At 45.4% G+C, this 27,483-nt stretch overlaps 1 protein-coding gene across 3 annotated transcripts in view; it reads right to left on the bottom strand.

Moving 5' to 3' along the window:
• Nucleotides 1-27,483, bottom strand: part of EXOC4 (exocyst complex component 4) — a 309,715-nt gene that overhangs the window by 141,861 nt on the left and 140,371 nt on the right. For 2 of the 3 annotated variants that reach the window (XM_068189371.1, XM_068189372.1), the window contains exon 10: nt 3,256-3,352. In XM_068189371.1, coding sequence (XP_068045472.1) covers nt 3,256-3,352 — 97 coding nt within the window. Of the gene's footprint in view, nt 1-3,255; nt 3,353-21,381; nt 21,414-27,483 lie in introns of those variants that run through there. The other variant, XM_068189373.1, reaches the window with a different exon arrangement.

Below are 27,483 nucleotides of genomic sequence, written 5' to 3' on the forward strand. Positions count from 1 at the left end.
CCACAGCCCAGTAACTCCAGTGCTGGTTGTCAGCAAAGGATGAAGGAAGCAACTGGACTCCTTTGGTAACTTTTATACTCTGGCACCTCCCATGAAATGTAATTAAGGAAGATCAGAGGTGGGTTCTGCCTCAATTTCTAAGTGCAATTAGTTTCCAGATGTAGCTAGGAAAACCTATTCCCAGGAATCATCTCCTCTAGAATGCCCACTTGTCTCTCAGAAATGCACTCTTCGTTTATTCCGTGTGTGTGGTGCTGTCATTAAGTGCTGGTAATTAATCTGGGCCTTGGTATGTCTCAGCTGTCTTTGTGGAAATTAGGGACCCACATCCTGAACAACACAAATCTCACTTCCCAACTCTGTCTCCCTGCTCTAAAGGAAAGGAAAGCTTTGAAAACCATGTTTAGGTATTTTTCCTTATGCTGCCCATGGTTTTAATTAAGAGTTCCTCTAAGCTTTGGTTATTGGGAATGCATTCATTTGCACACCCCCCCTTGAAGTCTGACCCTGTGTTCTTCAAGAGGATCTTGAGCCAAGTTCCACCCTCAGTTTGTAAATAAAAAAGGATTAAAAAGTGGCTTTATAAGCAGCAAATTTGTCCCTGTGCTTGTGCACCTCTGATGTGATCAGCACTGACACTTCTCATAGCAGGAGAACAAAAGAGAGAAGTTCCCACAGGTGAGTATCACTGCTCTGCTTCCAACTCTCCCCTCAACATTCCAGGGCTGAATTATATTTTAAAGCCATCACTTTATGTGATGCTCAGGCTTTCAATCAGCACACCAGGGTCTGGTTTCTCAGTGATCCAGTTTGTTTAATACTTTCAGAAGCACTCAGCTGCCTCATAAAATCAGTGAGTCCATGCAGTGCTGAAGCTCCTCTGGCAATGTATTTATGGGACTTTAATAAAAACAAGGGGGAAAAAACCCTTGTAAATAAAATATTGATCATTTCAAATCAAACCAGATCCATTTCAAGCATGTACAGGGGACAGGGATGAAAGGTGAGGGGGGCAGGTCATAAAGAACCTCAAAAAGGAAAATAAAACAGGTGGAAACTTCACAGCTCTGCAGAAATTACCTCCAGGAGAACTGGGCATTTAAAATAGGAACATCTGGTAAAGGGCAACAAGGATCTAACCAAGGGATGATGATTTTCTGATCCCATGTGCCAGAAGTCACTGCAAGCATCAGTATTTGAGCAAATTCACCGTACTCAGCATTTCAGCTGCTGGTGGGACAGGCCGTGGCTATCCCTTCAGGAACAGAATTCCCTGTAGGGAATTACTGTCAGCTAAAGAAATCATGTCATCATCCCAGATTCTCTGCATCCCATTCATCCCTGAGCCATCATGAGTTAAATCTCTCAGCACATAAAACATTAAAATGAATACAATCCCATTAAAATGGTTTTTAGAGCCCACTCCTGCCCCCAAACTCTCCCATCCCGCAGGGAGAAAAGGGCAAACTGGGTCATTCCCCGTTTTCCTTCTTTTCCTGAAGTTATTGATGAAATCCTCAATGCAAGGGAGTGGAGATGTTGCAGGTGGTTGGCATGAAGAATACACTGTACACAGCTACCTTCATCTCGATGCAATTATTTTTTATGAGGCAAATGATTCCTCCTGCCTGACTTGCAGGCTGGGAATGCAAAGTGAAGTGTTTGGGAGAAGTGCTATTTAAAGCAGAGCACTCGTGTTTCGCTCAGATGGGAGGAAAAAAAGTGGGGGAAAATAAAGGAAGAAGGCAAAGAGAAAGTATTTCAATCAATGGGGAAGATCTCACCAATCAAAACAGGAGCATCACCCACTCTCTGAGCTTGCAAGCTGTCTGTAAATTCATTAATGGTTTAGAAATTGAAGTCCACATCATCACAGCCACACCTTGAAGAACACTGAATTTCAGTTGTCCATCTTTTCCCATCATAAAATAGCCAAAAACTACTAATTATCCTGTAGCAAATTTATTTTTAGCACATTTCTTCAGTTTAAAAGAGACAGAGGTGGAAATGAAATGTGCTTACGGAATTCTCCACTTCGCTGTGGGCACGTAGCAAGAGATAAACTCTTTTTATCAAGGCAAGATCTTGCACACCATAACACATTTCAGGATGTTCTCGAGATTATTCCAATCCCTGCTGTTTTAACACCAGAAATTTAGGTTTGGAGGCATTTATGCCTTTTCCAACTGTGTTTTTAAGTCCTGAGAAGTCACAGATAAGCCGAGCTCTCAGCCACGGAGGTGGCAGGAGGAGATTCCTTCCTCTGGGGATCAGATTCCAATCATTTTTTGTGACTATTTTGTGACTTCGTGGGTTTAGCATTGGAGAGAAGCCCCTGCTGTTAAGTGACTCAGGACAGTGAATTCATACAAACACAGGCAAGGAGGGAAATGCTCTCCAAAGAGCTGGGAAAGGCTGGGGAGAAAGGAAAACCCTCCCAGGAAAAAAAAGAGCTGGGAGGTTGACATGAACTGAGACAAAGCTTATATTATTGAATTTCCACAAAACCAACAGGACAAACTGCTAGAAAAGCTGCAAAATTCAGGCATCAGAGGTGAATGATACAGTGAGAAGAGGTTCATTAAATGTCTTGCTCTGTTTAAAGCTCCAGCTGTGACAATTTTGGTAATCACTGGCTCACTCTGGATCAGGAATTAATTTGCAGTCCCCAGCCCACAGCGTTTTATCAATGAACTCACCTTGCAGTTCCTCTGACTTTTTAATAAGCACAAAGAACAGCAAGAAACAATTTGTGGCAGGTTGCAAATAAACTTCCCCCAGCTTAGGTCAATAAATGACACTGCTCGGTGACACAGGGTCACCCAGACAGGAAATCTCACCTGACATCACAGTTCAGTTTGAAAAAGATTTAAAGATTAAACATATTGAAAGAAAAATAATTTTTTAAATAAATGTTTTTAAATATTTATATATTAAATATTTAAATATTTCATTTTAAATTATATTTAACATTAAAATTAACTAGGTTATTTTAGAAAAAATATTTAATGTTAAATATTTAAATATTGAGTAATTTTAGGAAAATATTTAATATTAAATATTTAAATATTTTAGGAAAAGTTGTTTTTTTTTTTTTACACACTGCAACTTCACACCATCAACAACCTCAGAGCAACCCCTTGGCTCTGGGATCTCAGAACTGGAATTTGCCCAACATCCCCACCAATCAAAGGTTTCATTCTACTTATTCAAATGCTTTGCAGCTGTAGAGATGTGCAGAAAGGCAGATTTTACCTGAGCAGGGGGTGGAAGATGATGGTGATGTTCCTGGCTCCTGGTTTGCAGACAAACTTGGACCCACCACCTTCAATTAAGTTATCATCTGGTCCTCCTGGAAAATAACGTGGGACAAGTTGTCTAACAGATCTCGACATCCCTTGATTTTCAGAGAGTAAGTGATAATTAAACATTTAGCAAGCGATAATTAAACAGGAATTAGATGCCTATTTCCTGCTGAAAGATCAGTAATTAACGCCAGGCTTCGCTCCCCGTGCCCTCCCAGTGCAGGGGGTGCTTTGAGGTGACTTTGGGATCCTCATTCCGGAGTCAGGGACATTTTGTCACAAAACCCACCAAACCCAGGTCCTTCGCCTCGGGTGACAAACACCCAACCCCTCAGCCACGTGGCTCGGGTGTGCTTTGAAGTGATTGGAAAGGGTCTGGAAAGCAGCAACTCCCAGAATTTTCCTGCTTCCAAGTGCTGCACCTCTGACTGGGGATGGCGCAGTTCCAGCCCTGGTTTGGGTGCCAGTGACTGACATTTTAACCCATTTTTTGTATTTAGCATTACTGGCTCTCCCAGGAGCTCATTCCCAACTCTGAGTCTTGGCATTCCTGCCTGGAACTTTCCCTTCTCTGGGTTCCACCTGGGTATAAACGCTCTCCAAGCTACAGGAAAAAGAAATTTGCAGAATTTTGCAGGAAAACACAATCCAGGGAACATCATTTACACACCACAGCTCCAGGCTTTGGAGTGACAATAAAACCTGACCAGTGTCACTCCAAAATTACTTCCACATGCAGCTCCTGCAGCAAAGTACCTTAAATTTGGATACTGGGAGAGAAAAGAGAGGGGAGGGAAAATACCAACTTCTTGAAAACGCTGCATGTCCTGATAGCAACAAAGTCCACATGGAACCATTCCTGAGGAAAACATTTTTAGGACAACAGGCCAGACACCCCACGCATAAATAAATCATCATGGAGTGGTTTGGGTTGGAAGGGACCACAAAGCCCATCCAGTTCCAATCCCATGAGGACACCTTCCACCATCCCAGGCTGCTCCAAGCCCCATCCAACCTGGCCTGGGACACTTCCAGGATCCAGGGGCAGCCACAGCTGCTCTGGGAATTCCAGCCCAAAAAGGAGCTTGGGCAAAGTTTGAATCTCAGGTATTATCAAACCCTTTCCCTGTGAAATCTCCTTAAAGATTGATGATCAATAATAAATACAGAAGCTAATCACATTGTTGGGACAGCTTTAGAGGCAGGGAAATGACAAAGTTTTGAAATCAAAACTACCCCAGGAGGTCATTGAAGGTTTTGACCCTGATCACATCTCCTCTGCCTCCAACAAAAAGGATTTCTCCAAATGTGAAAGAGCAGCAACACAAGTGATGAGGAAATGACTGCAACCTTCATTCCCAAGGGAATTTTATGTGCTTTAGAACAACCAATCTACAGAAAAAGCTCTTTGGTGACTGAATTTGTTTGACCCTTCTGCAGCAATGTGCAAAGACTGAGCAGGTCACCACCAGCAGCATTTCATACCCTAAATAACCCTCTAGGTCAGGAGTGTTTCCTACAAGAATTCCCATAGTTTCAAAGATGTGAGAGTAAAAGCTCCAGCTCTGAATTCCCCATGGAGTGGGAAATCCTGGGGAACTGAAAGCCTGCAGTCACAACATTTCCAGAGCTGACTCAGCTCCTCGAATGAACCCGGAGCACACAGAGCTACTTCACAAACCCTACCCAACATATGGGCTTGGGAAGCACAAAGCAGCTGAAGACAGAGCTTTTTAAACTTTCCTGACGGTATTTAGAAAGAGGCAGCTCTAAAAAAAATGCAAAGATTTCAGCTGGCAGCTTAAAGAGTGAACTCTCACAACGTGGCAGTTTAATCGGGGAAGAAAAGAGGCGTTGAGTTCAAGGAAAAGAAAATTATTCACTTCCCCTGTTAATGTCAGATCCTGCGATCTCCAGTGGGCTCTGTGTCTGAACAGAATTATTGAAGAAGCCAGCCAAGCATGAGCTGCTGAGGCAGGGATGAGGAAATGCAAGCTCCAATTAAGAGAGGGGTGTTATTCTTGTTCCATCAAGTCACCCTGCACTAATCAATATTATTGACTGGGATGAACTCCACGGCGAGGAATAAAACAATCTGTCTGATCTGCTGGGCCAGATGATGATGGATTTGAGGAGAACAGAACCCTGGCACCGAGAGAAAAATGCGCTTTTACATCTTGGCTCTCAGCCTTCCATTAGTAATCGTGGGTGCTCTGCAGGTAGGTGCAGGCTACAGGGGGGAGGGATTTTGCTTGTATTTAAATATTTTACCCCCAAAAAAGGTGCTGAGGTGTAAATCTTATTCCTGACGATGCTTTGGACATCCCAACTACACAGCAGTGCAACATCAGTGCCATTGCTCTCCCTCCTCCACTGCTCAAAGCACTGCAGTTCTGTTATGGAAAATCCTGGAGAGTGAAGGATTCCTTTCCCAGTGAATTGGAGATCTCCACAGGGAATCCCTCTGATTGTATCAGGGTCTGAAATGTGTTATTCACATGGACCAGCCAAGATTCCTCCACTGCAGCCAATTCCCTGTGCTGGAGAGCCACCAACATCTCCATAAAATACGCCAGGAATATTCCTTCATCCTGACGGATTCCACCAAGAGCATCTCCTGAAGGGAGCTGAAGGATTTCTTCATCCAAATAACCCAGAACTGGCAGCTCTGGAGGAAACAGGGAGCAGAGAATCCCAGGATGGTTTGGGTGGGAAGGGACCCTAAAGATCACCCAGCTGCAACCACTGCATGGGCAGGGACACCTCCCATGGGCCAGGCTGCAGAGGAAGGAAGGTCCCTGACCTGTGGGAGAGAGCCCAGAGGAATCCATGGAGCTGCTGCAGGGCTGGAGCCCCTCTGCTCTGGAGCCAGCCTGGGAGAGCTGGGAATGTTCCCCTGGAGAAGGGAAGGCTCCAGGGAGAGCTTCCAGCACATTCCAGCCCCTAAAGGGGCTCCAGGAGAGCTGCAGAGGGACTGGGGACAAGGCCTGCAGGGACAGGACACAGGGAATGGCTCCCACTGCCAGAGGGCAGGGATGGATGGGATCTTGGGAATTAGGAATTCCTGGCTGGGCTGGAATTGCCAGAGCAGCTGGGGCTGCCCCTGGATCCCTGGAATGTCCAAGGCCAGGCTGGACACTGGGGCTGGAGCAGCCTGGGACACTGGGAGGTGTCCCTGCCATGGCAGGGGTGGCACTGGATGGGCTTTGAGGTCCCTTCCAACCCAAATCATTCCATAATTCCACGAGGAGTGGAAATAATGCCTTTTTTCTCTCCTTATCAATGACCACCAGACATCCGATTTGGAGCCTCCCAAACCAGAGCTGAGCTGGCAAATTCTGCACTGCTGGTGTGTCCAGGAAAACATCCCAAACTTTCCCATCTCTCTGGAAGCACGATTGTTGTAGCAGTCTCCACACAGGAGCAAAGTTTGCTGGTTTAATCTCCCCGGCAATAAATTATGAGGAACAAAAGAAAAATAAGGAAAACTTGGAGATGAAGTGAAATTTGTCACGGAGTTAATGACACCCTCCTGCCGTGCTGGCAATGAAGTGTGCCCACCTGAATGTCACTGCAAGTGGTGACAGAGACGGGGCCATTAGTGACAGAGCTCGGTGTGTCTGAAATGGAGCCTAAAATGTCAGGCTTCAACATGAAAAAAGAGATGAGCAGGGAAACTGGAATCTCTGCAGGTGCTGAAAGTCAGAACAAACATTAGGAGAGCTTTAGTTTTCCATTCTGCTCGGTATGTTAAAATTTAAATGTTTGCATGGAAAACTTCCATGTTTACAGAAAATGTCAGAGAATCTCAGGATGGTTCGGGTGGGAAGGGACCTCAAAGCCCCTCCAGTGCCACCCCTGCCATGGCAGGGACACCTCCCACTGTCCCAGGCTGCTCCAGCCCCAGGGTCCAGCCTGGCCTTGGACATTGCAGGGATCCAGGGGCAGCCCCAGCTGCTCTGGCAATCCCAGCCCAGCCAGGAATTCCTAATTCCCAAGATCCCATCCATCCCTGCCCTCTGGCAGTGGGAGCCATTCCCTGTGTCCTGTCCCTGCAGGCCTTGTCCCCAGTCCCTCTGCAGCTCTCCTGGAGCCCCTTCAGGCCCTGGAATGTGCTGGAAGCTCTCCCTGGAGCCTTCTCCTCTCCAGGTGAGCACCCCCAGCTCTCCCAGGCTGGCTCCAGAGCAGAGGGGAGGGTTGGAATTGGATGATCTTTAAAGTCCATTCCCACCCAAAGAATTTTAGGATTCTATTCTCTCGATCTTCCAACGTGCTAAGGAGGAATCACACATTTCCCTTTGTGTTCATCTGTTCCTTGAAAGACCTGAGCACATCAAAGAGGCAGCTCAGCCCCTTCAAAGATCTGCAGTGCAGGTTTTAAAATTCATTGTAAGTAATGAAGTAACTTTTTAACAACATCCTGAGAAAAGCTCTCTCTGTCTCTCACACAAGAGCTAAAAAAGGGTGCGATTTCTTATGCTGCCACTTCAGGAGCCTTCAGACGTTACCTCATTGTTTCAGAGTTTTATCTGTCTAAATGAGTTTTATCCTCAGTCCTGCCACATTTTCAATCCTACCAGTCTCTCAAACCTTTCAGACACAAAGGTAAGTACATCCCTTTTCAAAACATCCAATAAATATTCATCTGGGATCAATGGCAACAGCAACATCCCAAAATCATGAGGAGCACAGGGAAACTTAAGCTCCTTTCCCATCCCTGTGTTAGCACAGGACAGGCTCATTGATCTCTCTGCAGTGCACAATTCACCTAAACAGTTTCCAGGCATGGAGTGAAGAATTCCTGGGCCCCTCTCCATGATCAGAGCACCTTTGCTAGGGAGCCACTCCATGTTAATCTATGCAGAACAGAGGAATAAAGAAGAATAAAGGATGAGGCTTTGAAGCAACAATTGAGCAATCAACACATCCTGCACATCCCAGCAGCTCCTCAACTCTGAGGGAGCAGCACAAGCTGAGAGCAGCAAAGGAACCAGTTTCCATGGCATGGTGCTTCCCAAAAGTTCTTGATTGTGTGGGAATCAACAGCACAGTTACTGCCTGCACATCACCTTCAAGACATGGAAATTCAAATTCCATTCAGTGGGAAGGGAGGAAAGCAAAAGATGCCTGGAGAGAGCAAAGCGGGTGATCACAAAACAGCTCAGCAGAGAAGAGATGGATCTGTGAACAGCAACTGAGGAGTTTTACAATGGAAATCTCCTGCATTTTCATATTTCTGTATGTTAGACCACCCAAATAAATCTCAGAATTATCTGGGTTGGAAGTTTCAAAAGTTCCAACCCTCCTGCCATGGCAGGGACACCTCCCACTGTCCCAGGCTGCTCCAGCCCCAGTGTCCAGCCTGGCCTTGGACATTCCAGGGATCCAGGGGCAGCCCCAGCTGCTCTGGCAATCCCAGCCCAGCCAGGAATTCCCAATTCCCAAGATCCCATCCATCCCTGCCCTCTGGCAGTGGGAGCCATTCCCTGTGTCCTGTCCCTGCAGGCCTTGTCCCCAGTCCCTCTGCAGCTCTCCTGGAGCCCCTTCAGGCCCTGGAATGTGCTGGAAGCTCTCCCTGGAGCCTTCTCCTCTCCAGGGGAGCACCCCCAGCTCTCCCAGGCTGGCTCCATGAATCACTCAGGTCAGGAACACCAGGTTCTGTTTCTCCTGCATTGATTCACTGCATTGGCACTCACACACTTCATTTATTTTCACATGGAGCCAAACACAATTTGTCATCTCTTAAACTCTTTTGCATGTCTTGAATCCTCAAACTTCATTCATTTCAGAGACTCCCAGAATGGTTTGGGCTGGAAGGGACCTTAAAACCCATCCAGTGCCACCCCCTGCCATGGGCAAGGACATCTTCCACTGTCCCAGGATGCCCAGAGCTCCATCCAGCCTGGCCTTGGACTCTTCCAGTGGCATTTTGAGGATTATTTCAGGCACATTGTTCTGTCTGCTCTTCTGTAATGATGATTTTTTGTTCCTTCTGCCCTCTCCACCCCCAAACTGCCTTGAGTGATCCCTGCTCCGACCTGGCACGTGGGGCTCCCATTCCCTCTCCTGGAATAGGAATGAGGGAACAGAGATGCACCAGATAAAAAAATCCACCTTATCAGGATAGACAAGAATAAGCTCCAGCCAACAGTTGATTACTTCCTTGCTGGAGGGGAGAAACAATTTAGCAAAGGTTTCTGACAGAGGAAAGATTGCATTTCTTGTTTGCTTCTCTTAATCACCCGCTCTTCTTTTAATCACGGCAAGTGGGAATTTACACATCAGACCATCAGGAATAAGGGGCTGATGGTTAAAAACACACATGCACCCACATTTCCCCAAATTTAACAGAGATCAGAGCGACCAGGGAACTCCAGAAGAGTGAAATCGATGGAATTAGGTGGTAACTACTTGTAAAGCACTGGCTGCTGTCAGACCTGGGGCCAGGAGCCTGCAGGGGCAGGAAGGGAGCTGGGAGATGATTGAGTGACTCCAAGAGCTGCTCCCAGCTCCTTGTCACCAGCCTGAACAGGGCACAGGGGACACCAAACTGGCACAGCCAAGGGCAGGAGCACCCTAAAGCCACAGCCCTCCCTGCTGACATCTCTCCAGTCACTCTGGAAATACTTTAAGCTCACCCTGAAGGTTATGAAGTTCATCCCACTTCAGTATTTCCATCAGCGATAAATTCCCAACTGTTCTGCCAAAAGCAGCAGTTGGCGTGATGGTCCCCAGAGTGGGAGGTTCCAACCTAAAATCTTTCCATGAAACACTAAAAATGCAGGGCAGAACTTAAAGGATGGCCAAATCAAGTAAAGTCTAATGGCTGAACCTTCACAAATCCCTCACAGGTATAAAATGGGAAAGAAGGAGTGGGTAAGATGCTCCAGGGCTGGAGCCCCTCTGCTCTGGAGCCAAGCTGAGAGTGCTCCCCTGGAGAGGAGAAGGCTTCAGGGAGAGCTTCCAGCACATTCCAGGCCCTAAAGGGGCTCCAGGAGAGCTGCAGAGGGACTGGGGACAAGGCCTGCAGGGACAGGACACAGGGAATGGCTCCCACTGCCAGAGGGCAGGGATGGATGGGAGATTGGGAATTGGGAATTCCTGGCTGGGCTGGAATTGCCAGAGCAGCTGGGGCTGCCCCTGGATCCCTGGAATGTCCAAGGTCAGGCTGGACCCTGGGGCTGGGAGCACCTGGGATGATGGAACGTGTCCCTGCCATGGCAGGGGTGGCACTGGAGGGGCTTTGAGGTCCCTTCCCACCCAAACCACGCTGGGATTCTGAGCAGAGCTGGAGTTGCTGTTCAGGTTTGCAGATCAAACTCTGCTTCATCCCTGAAGGAACAGAGATTTCCCAAAGCAGGAGAGGCAGATCTGGATGCCAGCCACAAGACCGATGTGGCCTCTCTGACCCTGATCAGGCTTTTGCATTTCAGTTCCCCAAAAGGGGAATTGAGATTGTGGCTCCAACTTTCCCCTGGCAAAGCTGGTCTGAGAAATGTCAGGAGAAAGGAGCCATCGTTTTATTCACTATTTTAAATTCGTGCTTTGACTTCAGCTTCCCACTGAACACAGAATAATGTCCCAAACTGACCAACAATTCCAAAATCCCTGCCTGAAACAGCTTCTCCCAGCCTGTTCCTGTGGCACATCCCAGGACTGGTGCCTGATTTGGATGCAGCCCCCGCGCCCCTGCTCTGCCATATTGCTGTGCTGATGTTCCCAATCCCTCCGCGCTCCCCTATCCCGCCTTGTCTGAGATCCAACACCATATGCATTTAAATAAGTTGCTCTTTAATGTTTCAAAACCTGATTTATTAGTTGCTCACACTCCATCTGCCTTGAAAAACGGCGCCGTGCCTCGGCTTTCACAGCCTGCACAAAAGGTTGGGGTTCAATTTGAGGCTCCTTTATCATTTGATCACCGTGTCAGCCACATATGTAAAGTCTCCTTCCAGCTACAGAAATTGTTTAAAATGCATATTTCTCCTCTTTTTCTTGTTGTGATTTCTTTTTCTTTTTTTTTTTTCCTCCTCTCCCCCAGGCCACACGACTGAGCAGCAGGCACTTTGATTAATGGATTTGTCAACGTGCATATTTAGGATTTTGTTGGTTTGCCTAAAACTCCCCGTGTACAGATCTGAGCTCTTCCAAAGCATGGCTGCAGCAGAATTCCTTATCCCGAGCTGGAAAACACACTGGAGCTAATGAGCTGTGATTACTCACACCCTGCATCCACTTTTCCACTGTTCTCTGCTCAGAGCTTTCTTCCTTTATCTTATCTCCTGTAGCAGCAAATGGCTCCTACCTGAATTTTTTATATCCCTGACATGTTTTCTATTCAGTTTTAATGTCAGAAAGGAAAAAAAAAAAAAACAACCTCACCGTGAGGTAACAAAAAGCAAGTGAAATAAAGTAAGATATTTCCTGACACGGTGTCATTTGCTGGTTTATTTTCTTACAAGCTGTTTAACTCTAAAACCTGTTTCATATTTTCTTTTTTCTTTTTTTTTTCTTTTTTTTTTTTTTTTTTTTTTTTATATTTAGAAGCTCCAGGACATTTTAGACAAAGGCATTGGCTGGAATTACAGAAGGACAAAATTATTTGGGTGGCAAGGGACCTTAAGGATTGTTCAGTTTCAATGGGCAGGGTCACCTCCCACTGTCCAGCCTGGCCTTGGACATTGCAGGGATCCAGGGGCAGCCCCAGCTGCTCTGGCAATTCCAGCCCAGCCAGGAATTCCCAATTCCCAAGGTCCCATCCATCCCTGCCCTCTGGCAGTGGGAGCCATTCCCTGTGTCCTGTCCCTGCAGGCCTTGTCCAGGAGACAAGTAAAATGTTGTACAGTCATCTGGAAGAAGCAGACATGGAATGATGGCATTATTAAGGTTGGAAAAGATCTCTGCGATCACTGAGTCCAACCAAGAGGTCTAAAACTGCTTCAGTTTTTTACCATGATGGTAAAAGCGAGGATTTTGAGGCTGGCACACAGCTGGGATCCAGCAGCCCCCAGGAAAGCTGTCATGGGCTTGTTTTCCATGTATTAATGAAGGAGTCGGTTCTAATGAAGATAAATTCACCCATCTTTTGACAAGTCTGAGAATGTTACAAACCTGGCAGGTACAACCAGGCAGAATAAATCCTCCTGGGCGATTCCACACCGGGGTGCCTCCATAAATTCCCACCAACAAAGGAACCTCCTGACTCCTCACCTGCACCTCCACGGCTGGGAATGAGTTCATTTTCCAGCAATAAGCACAATGATCCCCAGGAATAACCCAGCTTTTCCCCCCGGGGAAAGGCAGTGGATTGTGCACAAAATGCACAGAGCCACTCCCTGCAGGGGCAGGAGTGGGAGCTGTCAGGCAGCATCCTTCAACCTGTTCATCCATAATCCCTTTCAGATGGGTTTCCCCACCTCCTCATCCCCCTTGCTTTGTTTGGCCTTTGGAATTCAATCAAAGATGAATTAAGACTTGAGGAAACAGCCCCCACCGTGGTCCCTGGCAATGTGTGAGCTCTCTGTTAATTTTGTTTCAGCTTTTATTTCTTGCATTTTCATGCAGAGTTGCTCCCCCTGAGATTGTCACTGATATTGGCACCAAACCCCAGGGGCTGCAACCAAACTCAAATGCCAATAAAGAGGAGGGGACTCAGCCCTCAGAGACATCAGAAATTGCAGGAAAACAGCCAGAATTTTAATCACAACTCTTTCAAACGCAGCCAGGGATTTAGAAATGCTGTTATTGTAGGATATGACCCTAATTCAGTGTTAATCAAAGCCACTGGTGGCACAAGAATAACCTGGTGATTTAATAAAACACCATTTCACAGCAGCCACTGTGTCAGGATCAGGATGTTTCCAATATCACAAATTCCAGGGAGAAGGCTGACCAGCCTTTTCCATATGTTTCTGTACATTTCTATCGCCAGGAAATTTGACATTTCCCCTACATAACAATCAAGAACTCGGTTTTATAGAAAAATCTTAATTGATTTCTTTATTTTTGTTTCCTTTGTATTTGTTGCTCCTGCTGCACAGGTATCAAGGATAAGAAAATTGGAGCAGGTGGTGCAGAGAAGCTGCCCCATCCCTGGGAGTGTCCAAAGGCAGGTTGGAGCCCCCTGGGATAGTGGAAGGGGTCCCTGCCCATGGCAGGGGTGGCACTGGATCATCTTTAAGACCCTTTTTCAACCCAAATCATTCTGTCAATTTATAAAAAGCTCAGGAAGTACATGTGGAAAAAAATCAATTATTACAAATTTCCTTTCTTTTAATTTCACTTAAAAGCTTCAACAGTTAAAAGCTAAAGAAGCCAAACTTGAATGTTTCGGCTTCACCAGAAAAATGAATTTATTTGTGGTTTCTGCTGATCCAGCAGCTACCAACTACAGGAACTGAGCAGTTGGTAAAGTATAAAAATCTGGAATCTTGATAACTTCAAAATTAAAGGAATCTGTGCTCTCACGTTCAGCTGCAGGAAGCAGGAGCACCCACTGGTACAGGGCAACCAGAAATGGCAAAAGCAAAAAAGTCAACTTGACATCAAGCTGATATTTTAAAAGAAGGGAGAGAAACGACACAACCCAAAGTTATCCCGAGACCTCGGAGCACATTCCAGGCTGTCCAAGCTGAGCTGTGGCTGCAGCCTGAAAATCCAGCATTCCCTCTTTAAAAACAGATGGAAGTCACTCCTCACTGGAGCAGAGTGGGGAGTTCAGAGGTTCCCCTGCTGGAATGAAGGGAACAGAAGCCTCTCTGAGTCCTTCAGAGAGAGGAAGAAATGCAGGGTTTGAATCAGAGCCTTTAGAGAAGCTGAAATTAAGCCACACAGACGTGAAATAGAAGTGTAAGTTTTAGTTTTAAGTAAACAGAAATATATCTTAAGTGCCTTAAGAGACTGCATATCTAGTAAGAGGCCCTAAAGCCTAGTTTAAAGTTCAGATAACTTAGTTCCAGTCATAACAAAAACATAGCAGAACATTGCTCACGTTTCTAGGTAGACTAGATAATATTCTTCCTAGAATTCTAGGTAGAATAGATAATATTATATGTGTAGGTTTTGTGTAAGAACAAAACTTACACATATAATATGACACTACTTTCGCACATTAGAAATTAAGCTTAGATTGGTGTAGAGAGAATGTTTTAGAATCGTGTTTTTAGCTGATTGGATGTTTTAGGAATAAAATGCCCCTGCAATGGGGTGCAAGAGAGATGAAGAAGAAGATGAAGACAAAGAAGATGACGAAGAAGAAAAAGAAGCCAACAAAGAAGAAGAAGATGATGAAGACGAAGAAGAAAACGAAGAAGAAGACAAAGAAGATGATGACAACAAAGAAGAAGATGAAGAAGATGAGAAAGAAGAAGAAGACAAAGAAGGAAAAGAAGTCAAAAAAGCTGAAGAAGCTGAAGAAGCAGCGGCAGCAGCAGCAGCAGCAGCAGCAGAAGAAGAAGAAGAAGAAGAAGAAGAAGAAGAAGAAGAAATAAAAAGAAGGAAAAGTAAAAAAAGAAGAAAAAGAAGAAGAAAAAAGAGATAGTGGCTGCTGCTTCTGCTGGGAATATTGGACTCTATGCCAGGAAGCAGCTGTTGCTGCTTTTGCTCAGGACTTTATGGCAGAAAGCTTTAGCACGGACTTTAACACCTTGAACTCTTTGCCTTCAAGACTGGTGAATTCATGCAATAAACAAATTTATAGCAACCAACAACTGCTCTCGTCTCCTTGAAGATGTAAGATCCACCGAAAATCTCGACATTCCCCCGTGCTCTGCTCCTCACCCTTCAGCTTCTAACAGCCACAAACTTGCTCTGAACACCTCAGTGCATCAAGAAAAATCAGAAAGAGAAGAGGGGGAATCTGAGGGAGGGAGGATTCCAAGAGGTCTTCCCCTACAAGGGCCACTCAGAGCTGGGGAAAGCAAACAAACGTGACACAGGAAAAGGGATGGGCTGTTTGGAGCAACACTCGGGAATAAAAAGTCCCACAACACAGCAGAAGTTAAAGTTTTCCACCTCCTCCCCAGTTCTGAGGTTTGGATCAAACTCCCCTGCAAGGTGCTCATGGGCACTGAGGAATCAGAGAATCATTGGCAATCAGAAAGTCCTGAGCTGGAGGGGATCCTTGGATCCAGGGGCAGCCCCAGCTGCTCTGGCAATCCCAGCCCAGCCAGGAATTCCTAATTCCCAAGATCCCATCCATCCCTGCCCTCTGGCAGTGGGAGCCATTCCCTGTGTCCTGTCCCTGCAGGCCTTGTCCCCAGTCCCTCTGCAGCTCTCCTGGAGCCCCTTTAGGGGCTGGAATGTGCTGGAAGCTCTCCCTGGAGCCTTCTCCTCTCCAGGTGAGCACCCCCAGCTCTCCCAGGCTGGCTCAGAGCAGAGGGGCTCCAGCCCTGGAGCAGCTCCATGGATTCTTCTGGACTTCTCACCCCTAGCCAGCTGCTGGAGTAAAGATGTTCCTCAATTTCCAAGAAAATATCCAGATGAAACATTAGGAGGAATCAAAATAAAGCTGTGAACAAGACGGTGCCCAGAGAATGAATTTAGGCTGATACAAAATAGGTTTATATCATGAAAATAAAGCCATGCTCTGCAAAGGAGCCACATTAAGTGCTGAACTGAATTCCTTGTCTGTCGAGCTGGGATTTCGGTTGTAGTGATGCTCAGGGTTTAGTTTTTATATTTTTCACATTCTGAGCTGCTTTAGTGTGCAGTTCTGAGCTTCACATTATGGGATGGTGAGCTCTCTGCACAGAGCAGGGAGACAAAACAATTCCTGCTCCAGCTGGGCACCAAGGACAAATGATCCAAACCTCAGGCCCAGGAGCACAAACAACGTGGGCTGAGGAGAGAAAAACAAGCAGGATGGGACTGCATGGGCTAAAGCTGGAATGGGACAATGAACTCCAACGTGCCAATGGAGCAGAGCTGATCCCAGTGAGAGCCCCCGGGAGCGCTCGTGCATTTTGGGACCATTTGGGTTCATCTTGGGTGCAGCCCTGGCTGGGCTCTGGTGCTGCCCAAGGTGGATCCATGGAGGAGATCCTTGCAATAAATCCCTGCTTTATTCTGTAACTCTGCCCGGCCTCTGTTCTAGCTCAGCCTTCTCAAGGCATCAGTAGGGGATAAAACCCCCATCATTCCCAACATTCTGCTGGCAGGGAGCTGAGAGCTCTGCCAGGAGGCTGCTCCCCATTCCCAGAACACAGCAGGACACATCCCCCATGGAATCACCAGGGATGGAGGTGGAAAAACACCCCTGGGAATGAAGGACAAACCTTCCAAGGCACTGGAGGATCTGCCTCGCTTTGCTACCGCTGAACTCAGAGACTGCAGGGAAGAACAGGGAAGGGAAGCAGCTGAAATTTGAGAAATCCATTGTCCCAGCATCCACTGTTCCTAAAATAATGGGCTGCAGGAGCAACCCTGTCTCAGGTGCTGCTTTTGACACACTTAACACACCTCAAGCCAGAGCTCTGAGCAACCCATTGCTATTTTTACATCTCTTTTTACCACATAACATCCTTCCCTAATGACAGTTTTACACATATCCCTGTTCAAGAGACTTGTGCTTCTTTTTTTTTTTTTTTTTTTTTTTTTGGCAATAGATCACATGTCCCAGTGCTCCACACTTCCACACAGGCTCCTTTCCCAACCATCTGCTTGTTGAACTAATTCAAACTATTATCAGTTTTACCTCCAAGAAAAGAGGCACACCAAGGTTCAAGGAGAGCTCCAATTGCACCAAGGGAGGGGAAAAAGCAGCACAAAAAAAACCAGTCTAACAATGAGAGAAATGTCAAGAAATAGAAATGTCAAATCCCTTAGGGTGGGGAAAAAAAAATTCCAACTCCAGCTCATCTCCAAGCACTGTATTTTGTAATGAAATTACCACTCCATAGTCTTTCCTCAGGGAAAAGCTGTTCCAACTAATCAGAGCATTGGTTTTTTTTAAAGTTCAAAACAAATGCAGGGTTGTCTATGCAGAATTTATGCCCTGGCTGTCAGGAGCTGCCTTTAACTCTTTGCAAGCAAAAAAAAAACCTCAGAGTCTTGTCACCAAAAGCTGTAAAATGGCTCAGTGTGGAAATAATTCAGAGTATCTCAGGGTTCTCATGGATTCCCAGACTGGTTTGGGTTGGAAAGGACCTTAAAGATCATCTCATTCCATCCTCCTGGTGGAGCATCCACAAAACCTGTCTCTATTTACCATGTAAGCCTTGGAGAAAAGGGGCTTCAACTAAAACAGGAACATTCTTTTCGTTCAGAAACCTAAAAGTTGCGTATTAAATATTAAATAAGGTCTGTACAGAACTGTGACTGTGAAGCTCTTGGAGTTCAACTCCTTCATCTGTGATCTCCTTGTGTCATCCAAGGGATCTTTCCTCCTTCCCCACCCTCTGCCTGGCAAACTCAGCCAAATCCCAAGAGATTTTTAATTCCAGGAGCTTTGTCAGTGTCCCTGTAACAGCCAGAAATGGAAAAATGCACCAGGTAGAGATGGGAAAATGTAAAATTGTTTTTGTTGGATAAATGAAATGCATCATTGAAATGAAATCATCAAATGCATCTCCTCCTCCCAGCAGATAAATCCAAAAGTGCTGCATCTCTTCTGACTGTTTTTTCTCAAGGAATTGCTTTTTATTAGCAAAATCAGATTTAAGAGTGAGTAGAATTCTTTTGGAGTAGTCCTTCATTAGGTTTTTACCACCTCAAGATCTGAATTCTCTTCTTTATAACTATTTACACGCTGGAAATGTTTTTTTGCCTGCAACTGGGTACATTTAATTATTGATGAAACCTTCAACTTCCTTAATTAAAAGCCAGCAGGATGGTTTAACTTCATTTCTGGGATGACACCAAACATGCTCGTGGTGGTGGCACTGAAGAAGTGAAATGGCTACAGCTGCAGATTCTTCCAGATGTGGGGGCAGAGCACAGGAATCCACAAAATTCCTCTCCAAAACCGTCCCAAAGCAAATGCGAAGCAAATAAAATCCTCCTGCCTTCAAGGAGAACAGAAGCCTCTGCACCCAAATCCAAAAAGGCAGTTCCTTTTTGACCTCCACTCCTCACTGCATTTAAATAAATCTGTTTACGGCTGTTTGGAGACCTGAAAACCAAAACCTCAGCCTGTCATTAATATTTTAATTGAAGCCATGAATATTCATGGTCGGTTTGCTTCTTTAGAGGACAAGATCCGATAATTAAATAATTCTAATATGTAAATGTGCTCCTGTCATGACACCTTGCCTTCATCTACATTACAAAACTGAGGCAATTTTAGCTCTTTCATTATTTATGTAATTTTGGTTCTACTGGTTGATTTTTTTTTTCTTCTGGACTAACTCAGGCTCCTGACACAGAAGGAAATCTCAGTTACTGGATCAGTCACTATGGACCATTTCAAAGTCATCTGCCTCCCCGGACTTTGGCATTTTGGGAGGAATTTTATTTATCATTATTTTGATATGATCCAGCTTCTGCTTCCAAGTTAATTCCAACTGTGAACACCTGATATTTTTCACAAACCCAGGAGAAGGCAGCAACCACAAGGTCTTTTAGGATTTCAACATTTCTTAGATTTCAGTACCAATAAAAAGTACCTGGGTCAGGTTGGAAAGGGTTTGGAGCAACCAGGGCTAGTGGAAAGTGTCCCTGCCCATGGCAGGGAGTGGGATGAGCTTTGAGGTCCCTTCCAACACAAATAATTCTGGAATTCTGTGAAAAATGTTTGGTTTCTGTGAGAAACAAGAGTGGCAGCTGTTTTCTAAAATAAATCCATTTCTTCCCTTTGCAGCTGTAACCAACAAAAGCAAACTCTGGATGATTCCAGCAAGTTTTCCTTGCAGTTGCTGTGAAATCCTCCCATTTCCATACAAACTAAAACCTAAAGGATTTCAAATGAGGACAAAAAGCTTGAAAGGGCTGCCAGGGCCATTATTTGCCCCTTCAGCTCCTCCACACAACCTCCAACTTCTCCCCTTCACACTCACCTCAAGCTCAAGCCCAGTTCTTGCCTTCACTCTTCAGACTTCATTTCTCTAATTGTTAGAAACATTTTTTTTCTTCATTTCTAGGTTAAAATTCCTTTTGGCCACTTCATTCCTGTCTGTGGCAACTCCAGTTTTCAGTCTGAGGTGCCTGATACCTTTTTTTGTAGGCAATGTGATCAAATTCCAGCATGAAATAGTCCTTTTTTCCCCCAATATAAACAGCCAGAAATTGCATCCAACATTTCAGAGGACTGGTACAGTGACATTAAAACTGTCCAGTCTCTGCTGGGCAGCTTGGAGTAATTCTGGAACCACACGTTTTCCTTATCCCCTACCATTTCCAATGGATTAGCTGCAAGTTCAGCTCAGCTCAGTTCCCAGGTGCATTCAGGATTCAATTTCATCCCTTTTCCTTGGACTCCCAAGATCACCCAGCTCCTGGAGGTGATTTCATCCTCACCATCACTGTGGCCATCAAGCTAGGACTGACAGTCATTAAAACATCTCCTAAAACAAACCTAATGAGAAAGCAGAGTCCCAAAGGGCACTGAAAGGCACCAGGTGACAAAATGCCAATTTAATACCGACATCATTTGAGAACAATATTTGACACAACTTGTGCTAATTTTGCATAACGTGACCTCTTGGAATTGGAGACTCTGAAGGACAAAGCAAGGGAAGGAGAATTCAGCACCTCAGCAGCTCCTGAGGGAAGGAACCATTCCCAAAAATACACTGCCACTACAAAAAACCTCAACAACAGCTAAAAAATAAATTTAAAAATCAAGTAAGTTTGGCAAGAACAAATCCTGCAGTAAAAGCAGTGCTGTGGAAAGAGCTCCTGCTCCATCCCAGCTCCAAACTGGACACAGAGAAAAGCAGATCCTTCAGAGCTCTGTGCTGCCCTTGGCTCACCTGAATGTGACCTTCCTGCTTGGAATATTTTCCATCTGAAGCCACTTCCCCACCCAGATGTTCGAGGTGGTTGCCACACATCTGGAGCACTTCAGCTCTGGACTGGTGTTACTGGACTTTTTGGGGGTGACAGTTTGACAAAGTTGATGTCCTGCCAGGGGAACCAGATGGGTTCATTCATTCCCTCTCTTTGGCTTTATTTGGTCCCATTCCCATGGAGAAGAGGGGGGGAAAGGAACTTGGGTAAGTAATCAATCTCTCTAATTACCTTAGAAAATAACGAGCCGTGTGCTGGAACAGAGCAGTCCTTGCTGGAAGTCAGTCCCAGACAATCCCAAAGAGTTGATCAAATGATCTGGAGCACACAAACTGGGAAAGGAATCTCAAGGACCCGAGGCAGTGAAACCACAGAGGCTTTCCCAGAAGTGCTCTGGGAGTTTTCCAGTCTCCTCCACCACAGAATCATGGAAGGTTCTGAGCTGGAAGTGACCCACAAGGAGTCTTGAGCTCCATGGAAAGAGGCCAAGAGCTTCCACGTGTGTGTGTGTTGTCTTCATAAAATCAGAGAAAATCTCGAGTTGGAAGGGACCCACAAGGATAAAGCCCAACTCCTGGTCCCACAGGACCATCCCAACAATCCTACCACAGTGCCTGAGCATTGTCCAAACACTCCTGGAGCTCCGTCAGCCTTGGGAATGTCACCATTCCCTATTCCAGTGCCCAGCCAACATCTTGCCAATGTCTACGATCATTGCCACCACACTCAGGTGGTTCCTGGGGAGCTTCACCAGCTCTGGTTTGGTTCTCATGGTTCCACCAGGACAGACCCATCCTGGAGCCTCTCAAACTAGCATCAACCTGCACAGGGTTTACTCAAAATGAGTATTTTGATACATCCTTGCTTTCCCTGAGGGTGAAGAACCTCCTTGATAATCCCAGCTCATCCACAAGCCTTGGAAAGAGCGATGAAAACCATCCTTGGAGTGACACAGGGTTTTAGCAAAGCAGGGTAGGGGATGCCTGCACTCCTCAAATCAGCTGAAACACCAGGAAAACAAAAATAGTTTCCATATCTCAGTGTGTTTAATTCCAGATTTCCTTCAGGTGACGAAATTGTTGCTGATTTAAGTCCCTAGTTCTGGGCTGAGGCACCTGTTCAGGAGCCACTTGGAAATCCAAGTCCTTCATTTCCAAAATACAGCTTCAAAGAAAAAAAAAATCTAAAAAAGCAGTGGGGAGAAGCACCAAAGATCATATCCACCTGCTCCAGTATTTTCCCACTGAATGAAGAAAATGAATGCAAGGATTGAAAATTCCAAGCCAAAGATGAGGAGGAGCAGCGCCGAGGATCTCATCAATGAAATGATGTGAGAAACAGAGAAAAGGAGTCAGAGGAGTCAGAGAATTATTTAGGTTGGAAAATCATCAAGTCAAACTTTATATATAAGCACTACAATAAGCAGGGAATATTGAGAAGCTTATGGATTCTTTACATGAAATTTTAATTTAAAAAAAAAAATCCTATCTAGAAACAGGTAAAAAACCACCACAGAAATCTTGGACTAAATCAACCAAATGAACAAAAAGAGGTGCCTAATACAAAGTAAACAAAAACCTACAATAAAATGGCTGATACTGCATTTATAGCCAGAGGTCTGGTCAAAACAGCAGAACCCCAAAAAATTCACCGAGGAAAAGCAGTGGGAGGTGCAGGTGTGCTGTGGGCAGAGACATCTCCAGCTCTGAATCCACTTGCATCTCCCACTGCCAGCTGGGGGAAAACTCACCCATCCTTGGCCTGCTCCCCTCGTGTACCCCAGGCAATCCCAGAGTCCGGTCATATTGAACCATTCCTCCACACACACGTATATATATATATATATTTATATATATATTTATGCACACATCAGTTCCTTTTTTACCTAATTAAATCCAGCACTCAACGCTGGATAACAAGATGTTGATTAATTTACTGATTTGATTCCAACACATCCTGGCTGCGTCAATCCCCTCCCTCCAGATCTCCAGAATAACCTTCACTCCTTGGAGCCGGCATCGTTTCCTTCTCCTTTTCAAATATGCAGATAGGACAATTATCCAGACATCCATCAGGAGGGATTGCAAGAGCAAGGAACTCATTTTCAGCCCTTTTACTGCGCACACCAGCTGAATGCACAAAGCTGATCCAGCGGGATAAACCTGGGGAAGGTTATTCCAGCCCTCACTGAACCTTGGCAGAGCAAGGAAGAATCTGAGATGTCAGTAAAGTTTTGACCATGGTGTAAAAATCCAGCTGTGCATGGACAGAAATGTGCCACGGAATCTCATGGAATCAGAGAATATCCTGAGCTGAAAGGATCGTTGAGTCCAGCTCCTGGTCCTGCACAAGACAGTTCTGAATTTGGAAATAATCACAGAATCCCAGAATAGTTTGGGTTGGAAGGGACCTTAAATCCCGTCCAGTGCCATCCCCTGCCATGGGCAGGGGCACTTCCCACTATCCCAGAGTGCTCCAAGCCCTGCCCAACCTGGTCTTGAAAACACAAATAATAAATCACATTCTTTATCAGAAGATGAGGAATCTGTAGGAAGCCAAACATTGTTTTGCTTATAGAGTTTGCAGGATTGAAAACCTACCTAGAAAAAAGACGTCCAACATTTCAAACTGGGAGAAATTGAGAATTAAGGATATAAGACCTTGTTGTCCTTATAATCTGGATTTGCAAGTCTTGTGAATACAGATGAAGGAGATAAAGCACCAAACCCTGCAGGTCAGCCAAACCACCCTAAACCACAGGCTGTCGTCCATGAAATTCCAATGGGCCTCATAAACCAACTTCCCTCGTTTGCAGCTACTCAAGTTCCATAAAGAGAGGCCATAAATAAATTGGCCACTTTCCCACCACCTCTTTTTTGCAGCTCTGGAGCTGTCACAGGACTGTGAAATGATTGAAGACCATCAGCTCAGAAAAAAAAAAAAAATTGAAAAATTGAGAAGTCCTTCCAGTAATAAAAATGAAATTTATGACTGACCCAAAAGATATTTTTTTCCAAGACAATATCTGCCAGCCCTCACAAGGACCACAGACCCCTAATATTTCCGCTCTGGGCCATATGTGCCATTCTCAGGCAAAAATAAATTTGTTAACAAGTCTGCAACAGCAGTTGGCACTTTCTTCTGCCAGTCTGTATGAACATCTTGAGACTTTCTTTAATAGGAAAAAAAAAATGGGAAAAGAGAACGTTTTAGAAAAGCACAAACCCAGCAAAACATGCCTGAAACGTAAGGGGAAAAAATAGTAATTCAAGCAAACATTTTAAATTAATAGACAACAGAAATGCTGGCAAAGTTTGTTGTTCATAAGCTTCGGGATCATGCAGGGGTCCTGAACATTTTAAACATTCAGTGTGACCATCTGTCACCAACACAGGCACCGAACAGAACGAGCAATTACCAGAGCCCTTCTCAGACAGAACCTGTCAACCACAGCCAGCCCGGCTGCCAGCAGAAATCAAATTGATGAAACGGAGCTGATGAAAGCAGCTCGTCCTTCTGGGAAAAGGGATGGGCTCCACCTGAGCAGGGGAGCAGTGGCTAGGGGGAAGCAGCAGCCAAAAATCTCTTGGTGCTTCCGTGGTGCTCAGGCAATGATTGTGAGGGTGGTGGCCACAAGGATGTGGGTAAGAGCTCCCATGGTGCTGGCACCACCCAGGAGCAGAAAAGCAGAGAATTCAGAGATTTAAGGCTGAATTCCTTCTGGAATATGATCCATCAGAATGACTTGGGATGGAAGGGAGCTTAAATATCATTTAGTTCCCCCCCCAGTGGACACCTTCCATCATCCCAGGTTGCTCCAAACCCCGTCCAACCTGGCCTGGGACACTTCCAGGAGCGGGGCAGCCACAGCTGCTCTGGTATTTGAAGCAAGTTTCTTCAATAATACATTCAATGACTTAATAATTGTAATAAAAGTACCCAGAGAGAAAGGAAACATAAGGGTGGAGAAGGGAGGAAAGGTGACAGGACTGTGCAGGGGTTAATTAATTTAAGGAATAAAAAAATAGAATTATTTATACTGAGAGAACAACTTCTGCACTGCAGAGAAGTTCCTAAAGAAAATCCATGAGGATGAGCTCAGGAGATCCTCCTACTTATTCTTTGATCAGAAGTTAATGTGCAAAAAGCAGGTGCTGATGGAACCAGAGATAAAGTCATTACCAACACACAGGAGAATTGGATACTCCTTGGCCACTGGAGCAAGGGAATATCATTTGCTACTGCCTCTTTCAGTGCATTCAGGTACTGAGAATGTTTGCTATGAGGTAAACACTGCATGACTTGGAATGTTAGAAGACAAATTCAAGTGCTTCCATCAATGGCAGAAGTCCTGGGGCCACACAGACCATGGAGCCATAAAAGCAAACATGATCCAAGACACAGGAGACTGTTCCCAGTAAGGTGAGGACATGAATCCTATCAATATTTAAGGAACTCCTGAGATGCCAGGAGAAAAATAAGCTGATCCTACAAAAAAAAAAAAAAAAAAAAAAAAAAGAAATTAAAAGATGAGATGAGGAAACACAGGAGAGGAGTAGAAAGTACTCTGAGACTATATTAAAACATGAAAATGCAAAGTGACCATGATAAAATCCAGATGGGATTATCAAAATAACATCGATAAATGTCAAAGCAGTGAACTTCTGGGCTGGTTTTTCAGTAGAAGATCAAAGAAAGGCCAAGTTCTGATAGAAGTGTTCCTCTACTTGAGTGATTTGTTGTCTCAATGACTGAGTGACTCCAGCAGCCTCTCCAATGCTGTCATGCTGTATTTAGAGATGATTAATGGAAATACAGCCTCTACTCAACCTCGTTCCTGCAGAACTTTCCTGCATCCCTCCAAGCCAATATTCCTTGACAACTCTTACACCACATCAGCTCCGTCAGGATCAAATATTGACAGGAGCCTGGCAAACACTGCACGAGAAGCAGTGTTTTACTTAATGAAGCAATTAAAACCTGCACTATCGATATCTGAGAGTGGAGATGTTGATCAGAGCACGAGCCTGCTTTTCATAATGACAAAATGTCTGTGATCCTGTGGAGCTCACAAAGGGAATGGGATTTGAGGCAGGAACAGATGGATACAGAGGGGAAAGGATGAACAAGGGAACTCAGCTGCTTGGCTGGATGGGTGGGGTGCTCAGAACAACACAGATCCAGCAATTTCCAGTGACTTTTGGTTTTTTTTTTTTTTTTGGTGGCACCTGATACATCTCCTCAATTGGCTCATTTATCACAGAATCAACTTTAAAACAACTTTCAAACTATTTTTTTCCCCCCAAAGAGACTTGCATTTTCTGACTGCTAATCTGCCTTATGGAAGCTGGATTTTAACTGAAAAGTACATCAGTAAATTGGCATCCCCTACTGAGACAGATAAGAGCTTCGAGTCACTGAATAAGGATGCTGAAACTGTGACAGGTATCTCTGAAAGCTCTTTTGAAAATTCCTTTATAAATAGTATTTATTTGGCTAAAATACCTGATCAGTGCAGCACTTCTGTAATCTGACTGTTTGCAAAGTGCTTTAGTTCTTGAGATAAAAAGCTGCTACAGAACTCTGAGGATCATCTGGAGGAGCAGTTTCCAGGTACGTGTCAAACGCTTTTGTCCCCAGCCAGGTCTAATTTCATGGCAATTGAGCTCATTTTGAAATCGTTAGGGTTTTTTTTCAGCTTTCCAGCTACATGTGAAAAGTGCATTAGGCTGAGAGAAGTCTCCAAAGCAGCAGAAAATCCTTGTAAGAGAAAAGCGGAAAAAATAAAAAAAATTCAAGCCATTAACTGCATTTGCAGGGACCTGTTGACCATGAGACTGAGGATATCTATCAGGATAAAGGCAGAGGGACACAAAGAATTCCTTTTCCTTCATGTGCCATCCTCTGCCTGGTCTTTGTCCCCGGGGTATTTACAGCATCCTCTGCTCCCACCGGATTGTTTTCCCTACATTTCAGCTGTTTCAACTCTCAAAGAGTTAACGAGTCTTTCCCAAATGAGATCCCCGCAGGTGTCAACTCCTTGGAAGCAGATAGGTCCAAAGGGCAGACACATCCTTATAATGAGAGAAAGATTAAGAGGAGGAGAGAAAAGGAGCCAGCATGAGGCATAAGAAGTGCTTTGATGAATGATAGAGCCCGGCATTAATGAGATCTGGTAATTTTACATTTCCAGAAACCCGTGGTCGTTAGGACTGGGAGGATCGTTGCTTTATTCAGCTGGAACAGAGGAAAGTTTAGGACAAAAGGGGGCTCATCAAGGAATCCTCTGCCCTTTGAGGGAACACAGCTGGGATTTGCAACATTCCCCATCCCTGCCAGTGCCAGGTTTGTTTGGTTGCTCTTTTAAAAGCCACCGGCTCCGGTTGCTGCCACCATCAGCAGACCAGGCACACCTTGGCCAACAGCTGTCCAAGGAAACTCTGCTCTTTGGAAAACAAACAAACAAACAAAAAAAAAAACCCGGTTGTGACCTCCCCTGGCTCAAAAATTCGCTCAAAGCACGTTCCTCATTCGCTCAAAGCGCGTTCTTGGTTATTCTGCACAAGCCCATCTCTTTTCCTGGAGTTTGAAGTAGCCGAGCTACTTCAAGGTTTGAGGGGTAAGAACTCAACAGCAGGTTTTCTCTCTGTTTAATCTTGGTGCAATTTGATTTTTAGTTCTGTAGCTTAAACCAACAAAACCTGCTGTAAACAACAGCAACACAGAGACGAGATGTGGCACGTGAAGGGTCAAGGTGTACAAATCCACCCTGATGTGAATTTATTGAGAGCAGCCACGATGAGAGGGACTTGGGGTTGTTCCCCCCGTGTGGGCAGCAGGGGAGGGAATTCTGTCCCTGTGCCCCTCTCAGGTGAGACCCCACCTGCAGAGCTGCCCCAGCCCTGGGGACAACAGCAGCAGCACCTGGAGCTGCTGGAGAGATTCCAGAGGAATCCATGGAGCTGCTGCAGGGCTGGAGCCCCTCTGCTCTGAGCCAGCCTGGGAGAGCTGAGAATGTTCCCCTGGAGAGGAGAAGGCTCCAGGGAGAGCTTCCAGCACATTCCAGCCCCTAAAGGGGCTCCAGGAGAGCTGCAGAGGGACTGGGGACAAGGCCTGCAGGGACAGGACACAGGGAATGGCTCCCACTGCCAGAGGGCAGGGATGGATGGGATCTTGGGAATTGGGAATTCCTGGCTGGGCTGGAATTGCCAGAGCAGCTGGGGCTGCCCCTGGA

Source organism: Anomalospiza imberbis, chromosome 5 (assembly GCF_031753505.1).
Source record: "Anomalospiza imberbis isolate Cuckoo-Finch-1a 21T00152 chromosome 5, ASM3175350v1, whole genome shotgun sequence".
Lineage (NCBI taxonomy): Eukaryota > Metazoa > Chordata > Aves > Passeriformes > Viduidae > Anomalospiza > Anomalospiza imberbis.